This window comes from Dryas octopetala, chromosome 5 (genome assembly GCF_963921425.1).
Source record: "Dryas octopetala chromosome 5, drDryOcto1.1, whole genome shotgun sequence".
NCBI lineage: Eukaryota > Viridiplantae > Streptophyta > Magnoliopsida > Rosales > Rosaceae > Dryas > Dryas octopetala.
In genome coordinates this window covers 15428310-15446797 of record NC_141370.1, presented here as the reverse complement: position 1 = coordinate 15446797, position 18488 = coordinate 15428310, and the positions used below count along the sequence as shown (strand labels likewise).

Below are 18488 nucleotides of genomic sequence, written 5' to 3'. Positions count from 1 at the left end.
TTTCCCTCTTTACCTCTTCTTCTCTTAATCATTCCAATCCTTGATCAAGCTTATGAAATTGCAAAAACTCTTCTGTCTTTGATTTCTTTGATCAATTTCTCGCAACATTTTTTTAAATCAAAATTCTCATTGCAATTTTTATAACTTTTGGATCAAAGTTCTTATCGGTATTTTTTGATCAAAGCCTTCTACACCATATTCTTTTATTCTCATTTGTTTCTTACAGAAAGGTCTCATAGCAAGAATTTAAGTTGAAATTCCTATATTGATCTCACTCTAAGATACATCATACATGAGATCGATCAAGCCAGAGACAATATTTCCAGAACCCAACATGTTTCTCACGCTTACCCATGTACCAAACACTAACCAATTAAGTAGCTATACCTTCCAATCAAGTCTGGCAACCAAGTTGAAATCATCAATTCTAATTACATACAAATTGTGAAATTAACTAATTCTAAAGAAAAGTTACTATGTGAGAATTTAGGGTTCTACATTTTAGGCTGAAAATATTTTAAGGTTGTGAATTTGGGGTTGAAATCTTTATTATATTATTTGATTTTTAATAAAGCTTATTAGAAAGGTTAAAATAGTCATTGTGAAAACTTATGTGACAAGTGAATTATGACATTTATTTAATGAAATTAAATATTTTAGCTGACATGTCATTGAAGCACAATTAAGGCACAAAATATTGAGAGCAGTTTTGCTCACCTCCTTTAACTCAGGTGTATGCTCACCTCCCATCTAAAATACTGCCACGTGTTTAAAAAACTAACCATGAGTTAACTATTGTATTTAATTATTTATGATATTATAATGATGAGAGAGAAAAATAATTTGACAACTCCTTTCTTATTTTATCCTTATCTTTTATTACTCAACTTTTTTTTATCACCCGTTAATTTCTCTTTTCTCTTTTATTTAATTATTTATAATAATTTTTACTTCTTTTGTTTTTTTGCTCTTCTCCAGTACGCCTCTAGTATTCAAAAAATCACATCCATTTTTTTGGGTCTTCTCATGTATACACATTTATCTATTTTTTTAATTAATTAAAAAATAAAAATATTCTAACAACACATTTGCAATTCGAACAAAAAACTCATTTGCAAAGTTTAATCTAAAATGTTGGCCAAACAAAAATCTAAAACAACTCATTTACATACATAGAAAATCCAATAAAAAAGTTACATGAGTTCAAAAAAAAAAAAAAAATTATGTCGTTGCAACTATTCTTCTCTCTTCAAATGCTGCAACACCTTGGATTGACCAAAGAATTTGTTTGATCTGAAAATGTCATGTATGAGACAAGAAAGAAGAATTCTTAGGCAAAAAAAAAAAAAGTGTTGTTGGATTATTTTTTTTAATTAATTAGAAAAGTAGATAAAAGGTGTATACATGAGAAGACCCAAAAAAATTGGATGTGGTTTTTTGGGTACTGGAGGCATACTAGAAAAGAGCAAAAAAAAAAAAAAGCAAAAATTATTAAATGCATGTGGTTTTTTAGATACTAGAGGCATACTGGAGAAGAGCAAAAAAACAAAAGAAGCAAAAATTATTAGAAATAATTAAATAAAAGAGAAAATAAAAATTAATAGGTAATAAAAAAGTGGAAAAAAGTTGAGTAATAAAATATAAGGATAAAAGTAGAAAAGAGTTGTCAACTTATTTTTCTCTCTCATCATTATAATATCATAAATCATTAAATACAATAGATTAACTCATGGTTAATTTTTTAAACACATGGCAGCATTTTAAATGGGAGGTAAGCATACACCTGAGTTAAAGGAGGTGAGCAAAACTGCTCTCCAAAAATATTGAGGCAGCCTAGCACTTTCCTTATGGATTTTATGGACACCCAAAGAGTGATCTACGAACACCCAACACTCAATTTTTGGACCAAAGTTTTCGGTTTTGCCCCAATAGTTTATTTTACTTTGAAACAAATTAAAATACTTTTTTAGAATTTAAAAGATAAAATGAAATTTGGAAAACCCAACCCTCCACCACGGCACCACCTCATCTCAGACTAACTCCGATGCCAACTACCAATTGACAACTTTTCCTTTTTTTCATCTTTCGCATTAAACTCTGAAATTAACCGACGTTAAGATATTCTCCTACTGAAATTATAAGCGTACCGCGTACGCATTTATTTGAGAAAGCAACATAAAGAATAGTGAATAAATGTTGAAGAAGCCATTTTCCAATATTCATGAGAGTATGAGACCATAGCTGTTTTGACATTTGCCTCATCATTGAAGGGTCCCAGTTCTTTGCAATTTGTATAGGACCAAAGACTCCTTGGCATTTTTTCATCCAACAAAAAAATGACTCGCTGGCACTTCATTTCGCCCTTCCCTGCCTATGTAATAAGGCCAAAAAATTTGGTTCTTCAGCCATGGGTCAATCAAATATTTATTTTTTGTTCTTTATGGGTTGTTGGTAGGTCTAAATCCAATTTGATCTTTCACAAATCTTAATTTATGTAGCACTAAGTGGCTCAGTGAAAATGGTGGACCAGAAAGTAGAAACAGACTGAATGATATGTGTGCACAAATTATTTTTATCTATTAATTTAACATCAAATATGTAGAGAAACATCAGAGCCCGGGGACATAGGCCTCATTGGTTCAGACTGACCATATACTTATCGAAAGTCCCCAAAACTAAGCAAATTACTCACCGCTGGTAAATAAATGCACATATAATTAAGCATGCATATAGAAGTAGTGGAAGGCAAAGATACAAGTAGGCACTACTAGGCAGTGGCTAGCTTCTTGACAAAGTGCTTTTTGGGTCTAAGCAAAAATGTCCTCCACAGGCTTGGCCTCCAGCTTGGCTTTCTCTAAGTCCTGCAGTTGCTGCTCCTTGGCCAGCTTTTTGAGCCTGGCAAGCTCAAGGTCCTTGCTCATCTTCTTCTTGTACATCTCTGTGTAGGTGATTGGCTCCTCCAGTATGGGCTTCTCTCCCTCTCTCACCTTCAGTGGGTACACTATGGCCTCTTGGGCTGGGTTCTGGAATGTGGCTATGGACAACCTGCTGCTGTTTGAGTTCACCACTGCTTGGTGATCAGCATTCTTGAACCTCCCATTGCTCAGAAACTGTCCAAACAATAACACAAAATTAAACTCAAATCAATTAAATTGAGTAGAAGGAATAGTAATTACACAAATTTTCCTTTACAGGTAAAATATAATGTGCATTGTTGAAGAGAATATGCACAATGGAGTTTGAAGTTTCACATAAACAGGCCCTAGGTCTCCCAATATTGCAACTACTAAATATATGTCCCTTTCTTTCTTTATTCACATAAAGAAGATGATCATTATGAAAATGTGAGGGGGCATAAATGTAATTGAACTTGTATACAAATACTCACATGACCATGGTCTCCAAGATTGACCACAAAGGCCCCTTCCACAGGTTGAACGGTGATCCACGTCTTCCCACCATCCCTAGTGGCCTGGAGGCCACCAACTTGGTCCTGGAGCAAAAGGGTAATCGTACCCGGGTCCGTGTGGCGCTTCAGCCCGAGAGTGAGGTCGGGTTGGGGGCATTTTGGGTAGAAATTAACCACCACTTTTTGGTCCATGTCCACACATGCCTTTGTCAATGCTTCGGTCTCTAATCCCATAGCCTCTGATAAAACCCCCAACAGCTTGCACGCCAACCCCATCAGCTCATCACTGTACTGCTCCGTCACCGCCCTCCACCCCTCTGGCTTGTCCGGCCACCTCGAATAGTCCCGGTGACGAATCGGGTACGAGAAGTACGTCACAATCTCGCGCCAGTCCTGCACTGCTTCTCCCTATATGTACAAAACCACAAAATAACTGTCGACTCACATACATTCTAATAGCTTCAACTTTCAAAAATAGTAATAAGCCGATCAATTTTATGAGGGTTCCAATCTTATTTTGTCGCATGAGAATCAATCGAACCCTTAACCTATTCGAATCCTAACTTATTACCTGACGTTATATCTTGAAAATCATAAAATAAAATAGGAGTGTGATTACTTGTAAATGGCTGGAGACGATGAAGCCACCCTTTTTGCCACCGGACATGTCGAAGCGGAGCTTGTCCTCCGGAGGCAAGGCAAAGAAGTCTCTGGCCAGTCGAGTCATTTCGGAAATAAGCTTGGCATCGACACCATGATCAACAATTTGGAAAACACCCCAATCCTCACAGGCCTCCACAATCTTCTTACAAATCTCAGCTCGCCGGCCTTCGACCTCATCAATCCCGGCGAGGGAGATGATGGGGATTTCATTGCTGAATAGATTGTAGGCGGTCTTCGGGCGCTCGTCTTCGTCGCGGACGAATTTGGCCTGAAGGGTCTTCTCGTCAGCTATGGCTGTGAGAGTAGTAGGAGCCATGCTTAATTTTCTTAGCTCTGTCTCGATCTCGATCTATTGGTTTTAAAGGGAATGTGTAAAAAAGTGTGTGATGCCCAATTGGGTGGGTAGGTTTAGGAGGGAGTGGATTGGGGAGATATATATGCTGCCTTAAAATGTTGTTAATAATGGTGACCGCTCCAACTACCTCATAGCTCGTGACTTTATACAGTCATTAGACTCACAGCTACCAAACCCTCTGTTAATCTGTTTGCCTAGCTACTAGGTTTCGTACAGTATATAATGTCTTAAAGTTGAAAATTAAAAATTCTTTATGTTTTACTGTCATTAGAACTCACAGCCAAGTTCTTTATCCCCTCTTTTAAATAAAATAAATCATAATTATCTATTAGAAAAATGTACAAAATTAATCTGTATAATTGACTTTATATATATAGGAATAAATAATCATTACAAATTTAGATATATGCCGATATGCGTGCGTAATGCGTATGTAACGATTTGGTTTTATGAACCATGTACCGTGTCACTTCTAGCAACCACAAGTTGAACCAAAATAGATGTTCGTCTCAATTCGGGTATTATATATATTAAATGCCCATGATGGCGGTGCACCCAACATTAGATTGAATTTTACCAAAAGATGTATATTTTTTTTTGATTTACCAAAAGAGAATATTAAGAATTGAATTATTTACCGAAAGCAGATATTTCATTGAAATCATCAAATATATATATCACAGCTTGTAAATTTTTGGTCTGCGAGTTTCTAAAAAAAAAAAAAAAAAAAAAAAAGGTCTGCAGAGCTAATTAGTCAATGACTGTAACTTATAATTAGCCTTTGTTTAATGATATTGGAAGGGTTCACGACTTTATGTGCATTAAAGAAGAAACCTAAGAAAAGAATAAGAAGAAGAAGAAAGTCGTCGGTTCAATATCGGTGGACCGACGGTTTGTGATTTCCAAGCCAACATTGCCACTGCCACCTTCGGTTCGGTAGGCGCATCACCACCGACGCTTCAGATCCTGGTCGGATGGTTTTGTTCGGATCAGTTGCGTCGATTTCAGTAGGTTCTTCACCTTTTGGAAGAACCGACCCAATCCTACCTACTATAGTAAAACAAAACCAATTATATGTGGGCCATCATGACCGAGCTTGATGAGCCCGTACAGACTTAATATATATATTTTAGTGATTCATATATGAGAAATATTAGCTACTTTCAACTTTTTTTATTTTATTTTATTTTTTTTCATTTAGTAGTATAGTTTCTTGATTGGAACCGTTCTTTTTTTAAGATCATTTATGCAAAAAATAACTAAGTCATAAATTTTTTACTTATATAATTGTGATTAAATAAACGTACAATTTTGGTGATAATTAGATTCACTGTTTGTTTATTTGATAACAAGTATATTACCAAACAATTTTCAATTTATTTGATTTTTCACAAAGATAATCATTAAAGGGTGAAGTAAAAAATGAACGATTTCGATCATAAAACCATACTGCAAAATGAGAATAATAAAAGATAAGAACAAAGAAGAAGGTAGGAAAAAAAAGACCGATAACATTTATCCAGTTTAGTCCATTTTTTTGCAGTATGTGGACCAAACCAGATTAATTGAACACTCGGTAGCTTAAGAACTATAAAGGGACTATTAAGGAATATAAAATGAGGTATATATAGAATGGTTTGAAATTTGGCTGCTACAAAAGATAAAATACATTAATATGAGAATTAATTAAGATATTAAAATTGAAGTTTAGTTGAAGTTGTTAAGTAGCTCGGTTAAAAGAACAGTAGATTTATTCACAATATACTTACCCCTCTTCTAAATAAAATTAAAAATTAAAAATTAAAGTTTGGTTAAACAGTATAATTAGTAAAATATGATTTGGGGTGGAGTCGCGTCAGTCACGTGATGGTACCTAACCGGTCTCGATCTGCTAGGAGCTAGCCATGCATGTGCTTACCTACTCCTTAACTTGGTCATGTGCCTACCAGCCCCCCCTTGTTAACAATATTGTGTACGAGGTCATGCACATATTGCCATATATGCTTTATAAGAACATGAAATGTTTGCTAGCTCATAGTGATGACTGATGACTTTCTTAGTTTCTTTGGTCCTATGGGAATGCCTGATCGAAATGAATTAATCAAGCAACCTAATTCCTAACACCCTTATAATAAATAAGGGGACTGCTAGGGTCCCTAATTTAGAATATTAAGTATTATTAAATACATTTAATAACACATTCTCCACATAAATTTTTAAAAAAACTCATTTAATCTTTATTAAAATCTTACAAAACTTAAATTAAATTACAAATATAAACTCATTTAATCTTTATTCACTGTGTAGATGGTAGGAAATCAGGAAATATGGATGGGTATATAAGTATATTGGCTTTCATGTTGTTCTAAGGCAGGCCGTGCTATACAACGAGGTCTCAACAGACCGTGCTATACAACTACGTCTAAGCTGGTGTTTTAAGAAAAACTGGTGCTATGCAGTCCCACTTAAACTAGCACCGGGTGATACCAAACACAGTATAAAGGTATTATTTAACACAATCCTAACTAGCACGGTGAAACAAACGTGACTTATAAGTACTAATAATATAAAACAAAAAAGAGTATGGTGCGATGGCCCATATTTACAGAACGGACACAGCTAGCAGCCTAGCAGCACAACTAGTTCTCTCCCTAACTAAGTTCTAAGTTGTCGTATGTTATTCCATTAAAGTTAAACCAGTACTCCTGTCCTGTGATATTGAGTCATTGACAATCATATAACATCTTTTTCTGGCGAAAATAACAGGGACAGGTGTTATCCCATTAGAGAGAGAGAGGAAGAGAGAAAGTGAGAGAGACCGACCCATGCCTGATGACCGACCCTTACTTTAGGGACATGAACTAGCCCGGCCTGTTCGTACAAAGGTAAGGCTTGAGTCTTGGTTTTTTGGTCTTGGACTGGCCTGTGGTCCAGCCCAAACATGCCAGCAATAATAATTATTATGTATTTTGGGAAAGGGACTATGATTAAGTGGTATGTTATCATTTTGGCCAAAAAAAAAAAGTGGTATGTTATCATACTCTGGGTTATATGTTCTGTTTTATATCTATAAAATTTAACTTCATTCCTTCTAACAAACCAAAGACTTTAATTCAAGTGGCAAAAGAATGATGTGTGAATGTAATAGATTCTAAGTTCAACTTTCATCTCAATCAAAAAATATTTTATTAAACAAAAGAGATCAAAATGACATAATTAAACTCAAAGTTTTCTAGGCCCTTGAATAGAGTATTGACTTGGGCCAATCCATCCAATCCTTAAAGCCAAAAAGACTTTAAAAAAAAAGTAAGGTCTCTGTCTCAAAACTCTTAAGTCTTAACCATCTTTTTTTTTTTTAAAGACCAACTCGACTTTACAGGCCTATTTTTACAAGTCACAATTAGTGGCATAATATGAACGTAGACCAAAAAAATATATTCTTTTGTTATTCAAAGGAGGGAAAGGCAACAGTCCAACCCCATTCAAGGTTGACACTAGAATGAAATCTGAGTGTAAGAAAAAGAAATAACATTAATTGTTGAAACATTATTGATTGATTAGTTGGGGGCAGTCTGGCAGTGTGACCTTCGTAGAGACCCCCTTAAAGAATTAAGGTGGATTATAATACATGCAATTGGGCAGGCAATGCTAGCTAATCCCCTGCCCTTGCATGGCCCATCGTCTGCTTTTCTGTCTACAAATACACCAATCTCTCTCACTCTTCTCTTCATAAACAAAATTCTCTTCATAAACAAAAGTTAGAGAGTTCTTCTCACCTTACAATATATCATCATCTTCTTCTTCTACTCTAGCTGGTTATACAAGTTAATATGGCCTTCTCAAGAATGCTCATGGCTTCCCTTCTTGTCTCTTTTCTGCTTCTCAATCTCACCCAAGCAGCTCACCACACGGTAATATATAATATATGTTTCCCTTTGATCAACCCATTAATATATATAAAAAATAATTAAATAAAACATTTTGTACATATATTTTTCAGATGGACATCGATAATATTGGAGCTGCAGCCCCCAGTCCACTGCCCCAGACACCCATAAGTACGCAACACTTGAATTTCTTTCGTTTTAATTGATTAAATTTCATCTTACTGAGTGAGTACGTAGTCACTATTATTTATGAAAAAATCTAGGCATCCATTCCAAAACTAATTGGCAATAGAAGAAATAGTTTAAACCCTTATAAGCCACTAGGAAGGCCCTCACATCTTCAATGTGGAATTTCTCTCAACAACTCACACACACTATATCAATAATATAGGTATGTTCAATTTATCAAATTTGTTTACCAAATGATGTTTGCAGATTGCGGAGTGGCATGTGAAGGAAGGTGCAAACTATCGTCACGGCCTAATCTGTGCAAAAGGGCGTGTGGGAGTTGCTGTAACAAGTGCAAGTGTGTCCCTCCAGGTACCTCTGGCAACCACAATGCTTGCCCTTGCTATGCCAATCTCACCACCCGCAATAATGTCCACAAATGTCCTTGAATTAATTAAATTGTATTATTCTTTAAATAAAGTTCACAAACCTCTGTTTATTGACAGATAGTTTGTGTTTTGGCATGTAAAACTTCTTTCTCTATCAGTTTCTATCATTGATGTAATAAAAACCATTCTTTTATTAATTTGTTGGATTAATTATAAGTTTTTTTTCTCTCTTTTTTTTTTTGGTTCGTTCACTTTTCTCGTAAATACTACTCATTTAATATCATATATTAATTATTAAAAGCATTACAACACTTACCGTGAATGATGTGCATGTGTTTCATTTATTCAAATAAGAACATATTCTAAACCTTTCTTTTTAAGGGAAAATGTTCCATTAAATCCAAGGAGAAACTACATTATTTGGAAGTAAAGGAGTGAGCCATAGCAGTTTCAGGAGCTAACTCTATAGTTCTTACATATTATGACACAACACTTTGACTACTGAGTAACTTCTCCTAAAACTTCAATGTATGCTTCCAATTGTATATATAATTCGATCGAGACATTGTGCATGGTTTCACTTGGCTGTATCATTTTTCTGAGACATGTTTAATTATTGTCTGTATTCTTTCCTCACCGTCACTTGATCAACTTGTTGGTGTTTTTCTATTAGAATGCATATATTTAGATACATAAAATCTTTCTTACAAATATAATATCACTGGTTAATAATGTGGTCATGGTCAATTAAGAAATTAATTAAATCCCGACAGGGTTCAACAATCCAGCAAATGCAACGTACGTACTAGGAAAATCCTATTTTTTATTTTCCTTTTTATTGGAAATTAAATATTTGGTGAATCGGGAAAATATGATTAAATTAGATGAGATGCATATGATCAAATGAATATGAGCTGTGCTTACTCCCCCAATCAAAAGAAGAAAATTAAGAATAGAAAAGCTGAGCTGTACTCTACTGAGGCCAATCACTCCCATAGTCCCATGCCTGACATAGCTGGGCCAGCATTGTAACATATATCATATATATAATTTACAGCAGCACTGTTTTTTAAATGCATTTAATTTCTCTTGGAACAATTTTAAACTCTTGAACTGTAAAGGTCGAGAGGGAGGATGGGCTACGGGTTGGGGGTGACCTGCATTTTTTTGTTCTTTTGTTTTGTTTTTTGTTTTTTCAATTATTTTATTTTTTAAGATTTATTGAATTTTTTATTATTTTTGTCTATGTGGCCTTAATTTTTTAAAAACCATATCAATATGCCACGTAGGTATTTAACAGTCTTCTAAACGAAAAACTTAACGGAGATATGTTGTTGTCAAAAAATGATAGTTGAGGTATATTTATGTAATTTTTTTTATTGGGGTCCTAACTTGAAAAAAAGTAAAAACTTGAAGTACTTGCGTGGCTACGTGTAATTTGCTAAAAAAAAAATTGTATTATTAAAAAGAAAAAAGTTTTACTTGTTTCAAAAAATGAGAGGGTTAATTTCGTAATATGCTTAATATGTTCATGGGAGAAGAGAAATTATTATATATTCAGTTCTAAAGGATAAAATTACGTAACAAGTCAACTCCGTGAATAAGGCAATATAATTATTATCCAAAAAAACAAAGTTATTTTGAGACATTTAGTGGTAGTAGACTAGTAGGTATGTAATATGTTCTAAGAAAGGTTTTCTATATATTAAATAAAAGTTGCGGAATCAGTACGAATGTAAGACACCATTTGAATACTCATTTATAGGGAAATTTTAGATAATAGCCCTTTTTAATTAAACACTATTTTTTTTAACTCTTCCCTTTCAATTTTATCTTTTATAGCTCTTTGTCATATTTTCGGACAAAAATGCCCTTCTCTCTCCCACCCATATCAACATCCTTTTTTTTTTCTTTGATGTTTCGGATCTGAAATATAAACTCTCTCTCTCTCTCTCTCTCAACTCTCCTTCTCGGGTGTTTCTTGGTTTGCTGGGTTTTCTTTGATGTTCCAAATCTGGATATTAAACTCTCTCTCTCTCTCTCTCTCTCTCTCTCTCTCTCTCTCTCTCTCTCTCTCTCTCTCTCTCTCACCCACTTATTCTCGGGTTTTTCTTGGTTTGTTGGGTTTTCTTTGATGTTCAAAATCTGGATATTAAACTCTCTCTCTCTCTCTCTCTCTCTCTCTCTCTCTCTCTCTCTCTCTCTCTCACCCAACTCTCATTCTCGGGTTTCTCTTGGTTTGTTGGGGTTGTTAGCCAATTACCCAGCTTTGCAAATCCTCTTGTTCCAGAGACAGAGACAAGCACATGATGATGGGTTTGGAGGGTTGTCGTCGTTCGTGAAGGTGTACTTGGGAGGGCATGGCAATGACTTCGCTCGCAAAAGTCAATACCAGCTTCGCTTGCACATCCAAATTTTTTTTAATTATTAGACTTTATATGGTCTATGTAAAAAAAAAGGAAGATTGTTGTTCTGATCTAGGCATTGGCATGGTTTGTTGTTCTCATATGGTGGCATTGGGTTTGTTGTTTTAGATCTAATAAATGGTCGACACATGGTTGACGAATAGTCGACAAATTGAGGAAAAAGATTATCAAGAACATTGTATTTATTATTGAGCAACAAAAAGAAAAAAGCTTGGATTAAGACTTTTGAACTTTAATAATTTCATATTTTTATGTCTATTTTTTTCATTTTTAGATCTGAGCTCAACAAATTTCGATCTAGATATGTTGTTCTATAAAATTTCGACATGGTTTGGTTGTTTTAGATCTGAAATTTAATCGTCAACGACAAATGATTGACAAATTCTCGACAAATGATAGTCGACACATGGTCGAAACATGGTCGACACATGGTGCTATAGCCACTTTAAATGGTGCTGCAGTCAGTTTATCATATTCATCGTTTTCTACATTTTTTTACACTTTTTTAAAAATTAATTTTTTGGTCGACATAGTGTAGACATGTCGACCATATGTTGACTGAAGGAGTATTTTTGTCCGAAAAGTGACCAAAGAGTCATAAAAGATAAAAATAGAAGGGAAGAGTTAGAAAAGATATTGGTTATTAAAAATGGCTATTTAATGAAATTTCCCCTTATTTATAAGCTCGAATATTGTCACACATCTCACACTTGATTTTTTTTTTTGTTTGAACACATTAGATATATATTATTCTTAGGAATATAAATCAAATCAAATCTCATAGGGTCAATTTTTAGGAAAAAAAAAAAAGATTTATTTCCTTACCAAGAAAAAAATAATCTTTCTGGATTTTAGCCCTAACGGGCTTAACCTAATCCTCTCGAGGCCCATTAAATTGCTCGGAAATGTACAAAAGAGAATCGATGGCGGCTACTATTCAAATTAACCCCTAACGGCTAGTTTTGCACGCGCACGCGCCAACGGTCAATTTCCCGTTTAGGCTTCACAAAATCTCTTTATAAACCCTTTGTAGCATTCGTCTAAAGGCATCGTCTTTTCATCTTTCTCTCAAGAATTCGATTTTCAGAGTCCAATACTTCCTTTCTCTTATCTCCGTCTCTGCTTCTCCGGTCACTTTTCCGACGACCCACTTCGTTTTTCATCGACCTTTTTGATTCAAATCCAATGGAGACCCCATCTTCAACTAGAAGAGTCACAAGGTCTCAGGCTTTGGCTGCTCAAAACAGCAACACCAACAACAACAACATCCCCATTTCAAGTGAGTGTTTTTATGTTTTCAATTTCTTTTCTTTTCTTCCAAACAGTCAAACAGTGATGGAAAAAATGGGTCTAGTACAGTTTCTTGATTGAATGGGTTTTCGTTTTATTTTGTTATTATTTGTCTTTCTGTTAATTTGAGGAATCTTGGATTGTTAATGAGAAATTGGTTTTATCATTAATACATGGTTTGGTTTCTTTCTTGTTTTTGTTGATGTTTCTTTCAGGGAAGACTGAAGATTCTGAGAAGGTAGTATCGAAATCAAGACCGAGAAATGGGAAAAACCAGCAACAAGATCGGTCTGCGCTGATTGACATAACCAACGATTCTCCTATTGTGGGGCTTGCAATGAGTGGCTTGGAGACCCCATCATCTGCCATAGTCAAGCAGAGAAGCAGCCGAGCCAGGAACACACCTGGGTCCGGAGAGGCCTTGCTGAGGGGTCAGGTCAAGACCCTCTTGCAGCAAGTGGAAGAAGAGGCCGAGCTCTCAAAGCTCTCGCTTGAAAGCCGCCCCTTTCGCCATCTCCAAGGCATTTCCGTCAACTCCCCAATGGGACTCCTCGCCCCAACTCCGGCAAACACACCACAAGTCTCTGATCTCTCTGTTGATGGTGGTGTGGATTTGGAGAAACCCTCTCCACTTGTCCAAGAACAGTTGATTTCTCAGGTTGGATAGACTTCTTGTTAATAACTGATTTACATTTATGGAGTCCAAATTTTCTTTTGGGGAATTGGGTTCTTCTATTAATCAATTTACTGATTTTGTGTTTAAAATGAATATGTGGCAGGTGGTATGTGACATCTTTGAAGGAAAGAATCAAGAGAGCCCACTTGAATCACAAAAGAGTATCCTCAGCCGGTCTCTGCTGCTGGATTTCTCTGAGAAATCTGAGTTCTCTGCTTCATCAGAATGTTCCTCTGTGATTACCGAAAGCAAAGAAAAGTCATCATCCCCAGATGATGATTCTGCTTCCTTCTGGTCTATTCAGGTCAATGCTAGCATCCATGATGAAGATGAGGAAGAAGAAGTAGCCCAAGAAGAAGAAGATTATTATCTGAATGAAGATGCTGAGATTGAAGAAGAGGAAGAGGATGGAGTAGATGTTGATGAGCTTTGTGCAGGAATAAGCAACATTTGTGTGAATGAGAAGAGAATGATGCCTGAGTTTGCTGGAAAGCACACAAGATTTGTGTACAACAGTGATGATGAACTTGTTGAAGGAGAAGAAGACTCTTCATCTGAACAGAGTCCGGATTCAGCTGGTGGTGTTTCACCAAGTGCCCTGCGCTTGAAGGGCCTGCCTACACCAAAAGGCAAGCACCTGCGGTTTCTTGAGGACAATTGAAGTTCTGGTCTTTGAGTCTTAGAGTGCTGATGATGTTTGGTTGTCTTTCTTGATAACCATGTTTAGGAATGCTTTTGGTTCTTTTGTCATTTTTCTGTGGTTCCGTTTTTGTTTGTTTCTTTTAGATTCGAAGATCAACAATAGAAGTGATGATGATGACCACAAATGATGTGATTCAGTGTTCTAAAGAACACCTTGATTTTCTTAATGAAATGAAATATTCTTTGACAACTTTGGTACTTCCTTTATTATATATGTATGTCTGATTCTGCAGCCCTATATGTGTGTGTGTGTATGACAGTTATGATGTGTATATCTAAATCCAAATTTTCTTTGCTAGTTAATGGATCATATTTGAACTGGTCCATTTACGGATTTGAGGATCAACAATGAGTCAATGACCACAAATGAACATCATCAACAACAATAGATATATGAACACTCTGATGACATATTGATTATGGTTATTAAGAGAAAGGATAGGTATATAGTTTCAAATTATACCAAGTACTATTTAGTTTTCGATAAAAAAAGAAGAAGATTATTAATAGTTTTTAAAAGATCTCCACCTCCATATCTTATTTCCCCACTAGTCTTATAGCTCCACACCCCTAAAATTATCATCACATTCCCTCTCGTCCTCCTTATTTCTTTTCCTTAAAACCCTAATTCTATTCTTTATCAAAATTAAATCCATCTTCAAGCTCGTACTCCAAGCCTCTGTAATCACTACAAGATATAATTATTTTATATTTTGATGCAATGTTTTGAGATTTTGACACTTTCATTAATAGAACGACATAAATTTAAGGGAAAATTGAGGGGAAAGTTAGGGACAATGTATTTAAGGGTTAGATTCATTTCAATGTTTATTAATTTTAACCATTGTGTTAAATTTTAAGGGCTGAGAATATCCCTTGTCCCTTATTTTAAATTGTTTGTGGGGTGAGCACTTATGAATAGTAGGATTGCTGATACATGGGATTTTCAATCAACAATATAATAAAAGGTATTCATCTTGCACCCTTGACTTTCATATTCAGACACCTCTTGAATCAACATGGAATTTGCCCTATCAATTGTATAAAGTGCGGTTCAACTTATATGGGATTTTGAATCAACAATATGATAGAAGGAATTCAATCCTATAATAAAGTGTCCGAAATTCAGAAAAAGGGAATTGAGGTAGGTAGGAAGATGGAATCGGATCCTTTTTTTTTTTTTTTTTTTTCCTTTTTCTTTGGATGATTTCGATATTAATTTATTAAATTACTTTTTTTAAGAGTTTACTTTTCTTTTAATAATTGAAGTCCATATTCAAAATCTTGTTCCAAGTAGGATAACAATATTCTATTAGATCTCAACTATTAACAAATTGTGCCATTATGTAATAAATATTTGTTTTCAAATTGTGTTACTATATAATTGCCGTTAATTCCCTTAAATTCATTAAAGCACTTAATTTAAGGTACTTTTTATGGTGTAGTATATATATATCGAAGTCGTCTATTTTTAAGTTTATATACAAAGATCATCCTTGCAAAAAAATTAGAAAAATTGTTTAACCATTTAATTAAAGGGTCATCATTTCAAGTGTTAATGGAATCCATATATTCATCTATTTATTCTATCACAATTAGATGTCTTAATAATTTCCGATTTACCTAATTTTTGCAATAATGATCTTTGTATAAAGACTTAGAAAATAGACGGCTTCGATCATTATTTTACTATCGAAGTGGGTCCCACAAACCATACCACATCATGCTTAAAATGAGATATACCTCAATGGAAGGGACCTCTCTATATATACCATGATCGAGTCAAATACTGAGAATTGTCTGTAAGTTCATTATAATGTAGGTGTCTTAATACATATAGGTTCTTTAATTTGTGTAGGTTATTTATCACAGAAAAAGAATTGTATGTAAATCACAAAAAAAAAAAAGAATTGTATGTAAGTTCATTAGTTGTTGTAGGTAATTTATTTATTAATAATATAATTCCTTAAAATATTGTATATGTTCATTATATTTATATAAAATGTTTTTGGGTTTTTTTTTAAAGTCCATTTTTTAAAATCTACAGTTCATCCGGCCCACCCGCTACGTGGAATACTATAGTAGCCAACTTTTAAAAAATCAGTGCCACAGTAACGGTGCTACAGTGGCTCCGTTACTGTAGCGCGCTACATTCTATTTTTTTATTTTTTTTGTCATTTCAATGCCAATTAGTACATAAACAAAAACAAAAAAAATCATAATTTAAGTATTTTTCAGTCCATAAACATATTAAGTAATAACCAACATAAAACACAAAAAATCAAGATGTGGTATCTATAATTTTTTGCGTTTTAATAGTAAATATATGTTACTATCGAAGTAACAATTACCTATTGCTAATGCCTATCTGTAAGAATCACATATTGTTACTGTCTGGCAGTAACAATCACCTATTGCTATTGTCTGACAATAACAATCACAACCAAAAGTTTATGTTTAGACACATGTAGTAACAACTATAGTCTCACTTACATATTGTTACTGACATACAATAACAATCATAGCATCACTTACATATTGTTACTGTTTGTCAGTAACAATCATAACCTCACTTACATATTGTTACTGACATACAGTAACAATCATAGCCCTACTTATATATTGTTACTGTTTGTTAGTAACAATTATAACCTCACTTACATATTGTTAATGTTTGTTAGTAACAATCATAATCTCACTTATATATTGTTACTGACAAACAGTAACACCCGTAGCCTCACTTACATATTGTTACTGACATACAGTAACAATCATAGCCCTACTTACATAGCTCCACTTACATCTTGTTATTGTTTGTCAGTAACAATCATAGCCCCACTTACATATTGCTATTACTTGTTAGTAACAATCATAACTGCACTTACATATTATCATAGTCTCACTTATATATTATTACAAAACAAAACAAAACAAAACAAATAAACAAATTGATTAATCAAATCAATCTGTCTTCTAAGTTCTATGTTTCCAAGGAACTGATAGCAAGAGAGTAAGGCGCCCATTTGATAGGTACATTGCTTTAATTTAGTATATAGTGAAATTCCAGTAATTTAACCAAACAAACCACCATAAGCCATAAGCCATCATTAAAAGTAAAAAAAAAAAATATATATATATATATATATATATCTTACCCAACGTGGAAATTTTAAATAAAAATAAAAATATACAAAACCCAATACTCAAAATCTTTAATTCAATTTTGGTTCTTTATTCTGAATCATAAATTTCCTTCTCGCTTGCCCCCCGGACCCATACTTCGATCTCCCGGTGAGTTGGACGGGAACGAGACACAGAGGGTTATCTGAGGCTTCTTTTTCTTGGGTTGCCCATGCCAAGGGGAGGGCTGTATGAGTCTATTCCCTCACTCTCACTATAAAGACAATTCAATAGTAATCCATTGGTTACATTTTAGAGTAAGAAAGACTATTTCTTCCTGCGTTCGTGCTCCACACCCGTGGATCACTTTCTCCCCTTACGAAGAGCAAACTTCTGGGCTATTCTATTACAAAATGAGCCCCCTACCCGCCGGAATTCATTTATAAGAGTTGCTTGACCTGGAGTTCCCAGCTAAAGCCCCTCCTTCAGATAGAGTGGTATCAGCTACCACCGATCGATATCGGAGAACGAGTAGCCTGCCCCAGCGAGGAGAACTAACCGCTAGAGGAATGAATGAAGGAAGGAAGTAAGGCTCAGGAGCTGGGGAGAGGTTGAGATCGGGAAGTGGCCGTTGCGAAGGGCCCCTCCGACGAAAAGAGGAAATTTTTCAATGTAAGAAAGCACCCAATCAATCCAATCTACAAATGGAGCAAAGAGGGCAGTGCAGTCCCCCTAAAAAAAGTAAAGACAAAATAAAGTATTCAAACTTAGAAACAAAAGTAGTTTGCTGGTTTCATAGTGACTTGTTAGCTTTGGGGTATATCCAAAAAGCCAACTTGTCCTGTGTTCCATCTGGCAGCGAAGAAATAAAAGTATTTTCTACCCATTCATGGTTTAATGGAAAAGAATACAACAAAATGAAACAAAACAAAAATTGGGTCGGTGTAGTTGAGAAAAATAACACAAAAATCGGGTTGGTGTTGTTTAGAAAAATAATAAATAAAGTGGCTAGAGTGGGAATTCATAGTTTATCCTGGAAGATGAACTTTCTACAGCAGCGGCCAAAGTGCTCTGAGATGACGTCGCAGCCACAGTACTTCAACTACGTCATTGATTTTGTTTTAGTTCTTGACTTTTAGTGACACGTCCCATAAGCCATAACTTCGAATCCATTCACCTCCAAAATCTACAAATCACCACCAATCATAACCTAACATAAAATCACAAAAAGAAGGCATTTTTATACCTGTCTCCAGCCGACGGCGCAGACCTCCTGAGTGGTACAAATGGACCCAGATCCCATTCCAACCCTCAACCCATCAACACAAGCCTCGCCAATCGGACTCAAAACAACAGCTCGACGGTGGCAGCAAAGCCACTGAACCTGGTTGCTCCGAGATCGG

General features: G+C 35.0%; 3 protein-coding genes across 3 annotated transcripts; 2 read left to right on the top strand and 1 right to left on the bottom strand.

The window, feature by feature from the left end:
- Nucleotides 1-2556: 2556 nt before the first annotated feature.
- Nucleotides 2557-4490, bottom strand: F3H (flavanone 3-hydroxylase). The gene is made up of 3 exons (XM_086243017.1): nt 4029-4490; nt 3389-3817; nt 2557-3110 (listed from the first exon to the last, which is right to left on the bottom strand). Exons 1-3 carry the CDS (start codon nt 4386-4388, stop codon nt 2808-2810), a joined length of 1092 nt encoding a protein of 363 aa, XP_086099143.1. The 5' UTR covers nt 4389-4490; the 3' UTR covers nt 2557-2807.
- A 3782-nt stretch (nt 4491-8272) lies between these two features.
- LOC147284796 (cypmaclein-like) lies at nt 8273-8931 on the top strand. The gene is made up of 3 exons (XM_086243018.1): nt 8273-8341; nt 8434-8485; nt 8750-8931. Exons 1-3 carry the CDS (start codon nt 8273-8275, stop codon nt 8929-8931), a joined length of 303 nt encoding a protein of 100 aa, XP_086099144.1.
- A 3439-nt stretch (nt 8932-12370) lies between these two features.
- LOC147284795 (uncharacterized) lies at nt 12371-14108 on the top strand. The gene is made up of 3 exons (XM_086245105.1): nt 12371-12576; nt 12803-13245; nt 13367-14108. The coding sequence occupies exons 1-3, from the start codon at nt 12483-12485 to the stop codon at nt 13922-13924; spliced, it is 1095 nt and encodes a 364-aa protein (XP_086101231.1). The 5' UTR covers nt 12371-12482; the 3' UTR covers nt 13925-14108.
- The last annotated feature ends 4380 nt before the right edge of the window (nt 14109-18488 follow it).

Coding starts and splice junctions, on each gene's coding strand:
- F3H (XM_086243017.1), bottom strand. CDS start 4,388: ATGGCTCCTACTACTCTCACAGCCATAGCTGACGAGAAGACCCTTCAG. Junction 3,818..4,028: donor TCGTCTCCAGCCATTTACAA/GTAATCACACTC, acceptor TTGTACATATAG/GGAGAAGCAGTGCAGGACTG. Junction 3,111..3,388: donor ATCTTGGAGACCATGGTCAT/GTGAGTATTTGT, acceptor TTGTTTGGACAG/TTTCTGAGCAATGGGAGGTT.
- LOC147284796 (XM_086243018.1), top strand. CDS start 8,273: ATGCTCATGGCTTCCCTTCTTGTCTCTTTTCTGCTTCTCAATCTCACC. Junction 8,342..8,433: donor AAGCAGCTCACCACACGGTA/ATATATAATATA, acceptor TTTCAGATGGAC/ATCGATAATATTGGAGCTGC. Junction 8,486..8,749: donor ACTGCCCCAGACACCCATAA/GTACGCAACACT, acceptor TGATGTTTGCAG/ATTGCGGAGTGGCATGTGAA.
- LOC147284795 (XM_086245105.1), top strand. CDS start 12,483: ATGGAGACCCCATCTTCAACTAGAAGAGTCACAAGGTCTCAGGCTTTG. Junction 12,577..12,802: donor CAACAACATCCCCATTTCAA/GTGAGTGTTTTT, acceptor TGTTTCTTTCAG/GGAAGACTGAAGATTCTGAG. Junction 13,246..13,366: donor AAGAACAGTTGATTTCTCAG/GTTGGATAGACT, acceptor AATATGTGGCAG/GTGGTATGTGACATCTTTGA.